Source organism: Vitis vinifera, chromosome 3 (assembly GCF_030704535.1).
Source record: "Vitis vinifera cultivar Pinot Noir 40024 chromosome 3, ASM3070453v1".
Taxonomy (NCBI): Eukaryota; Viridiplantae; Streptophyta; class Magnoliopsida; order Vitales; family Vitaceae; genus Vitis; species Vitis vinifera.
Genome location: NC_081807.1, coordinates 6,600,263 through 6,604,637, shown reverse-complemented (window position 1 = coordinate 6,604,637; position 4,375 = coordinate 6,600,263). Strand labels below are relative to the sequence as shown.

At 40.4% G+C, this 4,375-nt stretch overlaps 1 protein-coding gene across 1 annotated transcript; it reads right to left on the bottom strand.

Moving 5' to 3' along the window:
* Positions 1-755: 755 nt before the first annotated feature.
* LOC100250741 (probable indole-3-acetic acid-amido synthetase GH3.1) lies at positions 756-3,264 on the bottom strand. Its single transcript, XM_002271216.4, has 3 exons — positions 2,694-3,264; positions 2,503-2,604; positions 756-2,409 (listed from the first exon to the last, which is right to left on the bottom strand). The coding sequence occupies exons 1-3, from the start codon at positions 3,011-3,013 to the stop codon at positions 1,035-1,037; spliced, it is 1,797 nt and encodes a 598-aa protein (XP_002271252.1). The 5' UTR covers positions 3,014-3,264; the 3' UTR covers positions 756-1,034.
* Between the last annotated feature and the right edge of the window lie 1,111 nt (positions 3,265-4,375).

The following is a 4,375-nucleotide window of genomic DNA, read 5'->3' as shown; positions in this document are numbered from 1 at the left end:
CAAAAACATAAGAGCCTCTTTGGTGGAGTTTTTAAAAACTGTTTTCTGCTTTTAAAAATAAAAAACAGTTTTTAAAAACTTGTTTCAAAATTTTAAAAATAAAGTGAAATAGAGAAATTTTTTAGAGAATAAACTGTTTTTAAAAATAATAGAAAAATACACATATTTTATTATTTTTCTTCTATATAAAATCATCACTTGTTTGGTTTGCCAAATTACTTCCAAATTAAATAAGACTAAATGTATTGAATTTGTTAACAAGTCTATTAAAATCCGTTTGACTATATTTTTTAAATTTGTTTTTAAAAATTATTTTTTATTTTTAACTTAAAAACAGTTTTTAAAAACAAGTTTTAGAAAATATACTTGAGCTTTGACATTTTTTTTTTTAAAAACATCTTTTATTTTTTTTTACATATTTTTTGAAAGCTATTTTAAAAATAATTATTAAAACATATGGAATGATAAAAAATAAAATATTAGATATCAGAATAATTTCAACACATATTTAAAAAAATTTTAAATTTCAAAACACATTTTATTATACAAAACTTCAAAAAATAAAAACGATTTTAAAAAACTATTTTAAAAAATTATTTTTTAAAACCGTTATTGAAAACTACTCTTTCATGGAAGTAGACTTGTTTTTCTTTTGGGTGTTTGCAAAAAACATGAAAATCAACGTGCAAGAGGTGACCTTTAAAGAAAGAGAGAGAGAAAAAAATCTTTCAAACATATCTGAATATCTATGTATATAATGATTAAATAAAGTCGTTATCATTTATAAAAAGTCTTGAGAGGAGAAAGAAGGGACAATTCATTTGGACACTCATCCTGAAAAGCACCATACTTTTTCCACAGGTTAATTGAACCATACAAAACCTAACTCTGATGGGTCCTAATCAAAATACACTTTAGACAGCCCAAAATAAAATAAAAGAAAAAAAAAACAATAACATTATTTTTTTAAAAGGAAAAAAAAAGGGGCAATAGTGGAACGGCCACTATTTGATTGGTCTGTGGTCCAGCAGAAGTCACCGCCGGCGTGCCGGAGTCCAATGAGGTAGAGCAGGGCTAAAGTGCGACGAGACCACTCTGGAGTCGAGGAGCTCCATGATTGGTGTAAAGTTAACGCACCTCGGCACCTTATACTGGTTAATGGAGGCTCCTCTGGAGATGGCGTAATCCATCAGTTCTTCGAACGTTCCACTTTTCACCACGCGTATCTCTAGTGGCCCAATCGAGTTGTCTGCGACTCGCCCTTGTCGGTACACTGAGTTCAGCGATTCTTCCATCGCTAAACAGCACTGACCCAGTAGCTCGTCGCTCGGCGAGTTCGCCGAGTCTTTCACCAGTAGTTCCCAGTAAATCACATAGTGACCCGGAATCGTTTTGGTATCGGCGAAGCTGGTGTACTCCACGACGCTGGTGTTGACTTCTCGAAGGAGCTTCGACGCGTTGTCGACGGCCTTCTGCAACTCGGCCTCGTCGGTCTTGTCGGAGTCGATGCTGAGGAGGACGTTCTTGCGGCGAACGAAGTGGAACTGCGGGGCTGAGTTGTGGAACCCGGTGACTCGGAGGATGTCTCCGACTCGGTAGCGGTAGAGTCCGGCGTAGGTTGTGATGACGAGTTCGTACTCTTTTCCCACTTCGACGTGGGCCAGGTCCACGAGTCTTGGAGGCGAATCGCGGCTCAAGGGGATGGAGGAGTGCTCATGAGGAAGGAACTCGAAGTAAGCCATGTTGGGCATTATGGTGTAGGAGACTTCAGAGGGTTTGGACATGGGGTTGAGATTGAGTCCGAAATAGCACTCCGACGACGCATACATTGTACATGCAAGTGGCAATCCACCGCTGTAGTAGTCCAGAGTTGGAATGTACTGAGCCATTGCACCGGTGACGATGACATCGAGGTACTTTGTGTTAGGCCAAATTCGAGTGATAATCCCCTCCCAGTTGTCCTTGGAGCACTCGCCGGCGACGAGGTCGGCGAGTTCTGGGTCTGGTTTCAGGACACCTGCTACACAATTTCTAACCGAAGGGTCAGTGATTTTGGGGCTGAGAGTTCCGGTTCGGATGTCATGTGTGAGTTGGTGCCAGTTGAGTTGGAGGAATCGTATGGCTCTGAGTAGGCCGGAGGCAAAGACGGCTCCGAGCCGGAGGACTTGTTTGCGCTCGTAGATGCCGCAGAGCATCTGGGTGTACATGCTCTGGAAAGAGTCAGCGCAGAGGATTGCTTCGTTGGGACTGGTGTAGACGTTGTAGGGGTCATAAGGGCGAGTCTTGAAGTGTTCGCTTTTGTAGTAGCTTGTGAGCACTGGGCGAGCCAGTAACCCACCAGGGGTCCTCGTTTCGGACTTCACAAACAGAAAGTAGAGACCCTTTCCTTTGTCCAACCCAGGCACATATCTGCAATAGGAAAGCAATTTCGTTTAGAAAAACGCTCTTCTCAATAACGACACAGAATTAGAGTATCTAAAACGCATCTTTTTCTCCACTTACAAGTTCATTACAGGCATGAGAAGGCTGTAGAGCATCTGACGACGATCCAACTCTTCTTGAATAGTGGGCATGAGTTTCCTCTCACCAGCTGATGTCCCAGAGCTGTAAAACCAGTAACCCCAAGTTAGCACCGATTTTTACCCAAAAATATTTCTTCCTTTCTCACGAGTCAACGACTGGTTAAAGCTCACCTGGTGAGGAATTCAGAAATGGGGTGAGCCGACAAGATCGCAGAGCGATCTCCATTGGCAATACGCTGGATTTCAGGCTGCAGATCCTCATACTTAATCACCGGGATTTTAGACTTAAACGTCTCACGGACCGTTGACCCTTCCAGTTTGAACCGTTTCAGATACTCAGTTTCTCCGTTTCGGCTCAAAATTTCAGCCAACACCCTCTCCTGAACTGAATCGGCATTACGGGTCATTTCTTCAATGAACTGAAGCGCTTTTGCATCCTTCTCGGATGCCGCTGGGCCGAGAGGAGACGAGAGAATCGGATCAACCGCCATTACAGAGGAAGTAAGAAGCAGAGAGAGGGTTTCAAAGAGAGAAAGTCAAAGTTTGAGAGAGAGAGGGGGGGGGGGAAGGGGGAGAGAGAGTCTCTTAGGGAGCTTTAACAGCAGTCGAAGAAAAGAGAAAGTGGTGTGAGTGAGGTGGATGAGTACCGCGAAGGCCTTTATATAGGGCTATTCTCAGAGGCTGCTACGTGTGGAGCCGCGTCATCTTCCATGTCAGGATGGGCCCACATGCGGTTGGGACAAAAGGGAGCTTGGAAGGAAGCTGAGGGGACCCGGGTTAGAATAAAAAATAAATTTTCAGTGGTGAGGCGTCGCGGGTATAGGGGACACGTGGGGCCACGACACGTAGGCATGGCCGAAAATTGAGGAGGCAGGTGTGGGTTAGGTGGCACCCACGTCAGCTAAAGACTTGGACTCTTATACTCGTCAGCCAACCACGGTGCTCCTTTCTGGTAAAAGTGTTGGTATTTGACAGTGACCTCTCCCTAGCCAACTGGGCAACTTCTACTGTTGCAGACGTGGCACGTGAGACAGGTGCCTAATTTAATAATTTATTATACTTATAAATTACACAAAAATATATCAATATTAAACTGAATTTTAAAATGGCCATGGACGAAGCATGTTGCTTGCAGGTTCGGGATACCTTTTTTTAATTTTAATTTTATATATATATATGGACACTGCCGTCCAGTTCATTTTTTTTCTATTTGACTACATTTTCCACGCTTTAAAGGGTAATAATTAATATCAAAATATTAAAATATTACACGTGGATTATCCTCAATTTCTCAATTAAATTTTACTTTAGTTTCTAGATAACTACGAGGACCAAACAAAAAATGGTAATGGTGAAATAATTCATTCTCTTTGAATGATGTCACATCATTTAAAGTAATTGACTGATGTGCAATGGGCAATGTCGGTAAAAATAAAAAATAAAAAAATGTGGATATAAATGGAGCTCATAATGAAAATGAAAGATACCATATCCATCTCTATGCACCAAAACAGCCAAATGCATGGAATTAACAATGATAAGTTCAAAAGCGTCTTAATTAGATTTGCTTTAATCCTTTATTCATATCATAATCCAAGGTTTTAGATGTCGGCATTGTAAGATGCTAATCATCATCAACGAAACCTACGTACATAATGTTTATCCAAAATTTGACAACAAAGTTAATTTCATAATGACGCATTTGAAAATCAAGATTGATGATGTTTGTTTTAACTCTTAAGCAATCTTAATATGATTTTTTTTTTACTTTTTTTAAGGTAAATAATAAATTTGATATTACGAAATTGAAAATAAGGACGATAATAAATCAACAACCCTCTATGCAAAATGAG

What these genes read in the sequence shown, in the direction of transcription:
- LOC100250741 (XM_002271216.4), bottom strand. Translation starts at nt 3,013, where the DNA reads ATGGCGGTTGATCCGATTCTCTCGTCTCCTCTCGGCCCAGCGGCATCC. An exon ending in ATTTCTGAATTCCTCACCAG is followed by an intron (nt 2,605 to 2,693) that starts GTGAGCTTTAAC and finishes CTGGTTTTACAG; the next exon opens with CTCTGGGACATCAGCTGGTG. An exon ending in CTCATGCCTGTAATGAACTT is followed by an intron (nt 2,410 to 2,502) that starts GTAAGTGGAGAA and finishes TTCCTATTGCAG; the next exon opens with ATATGTGCCTGGGTTGGACA.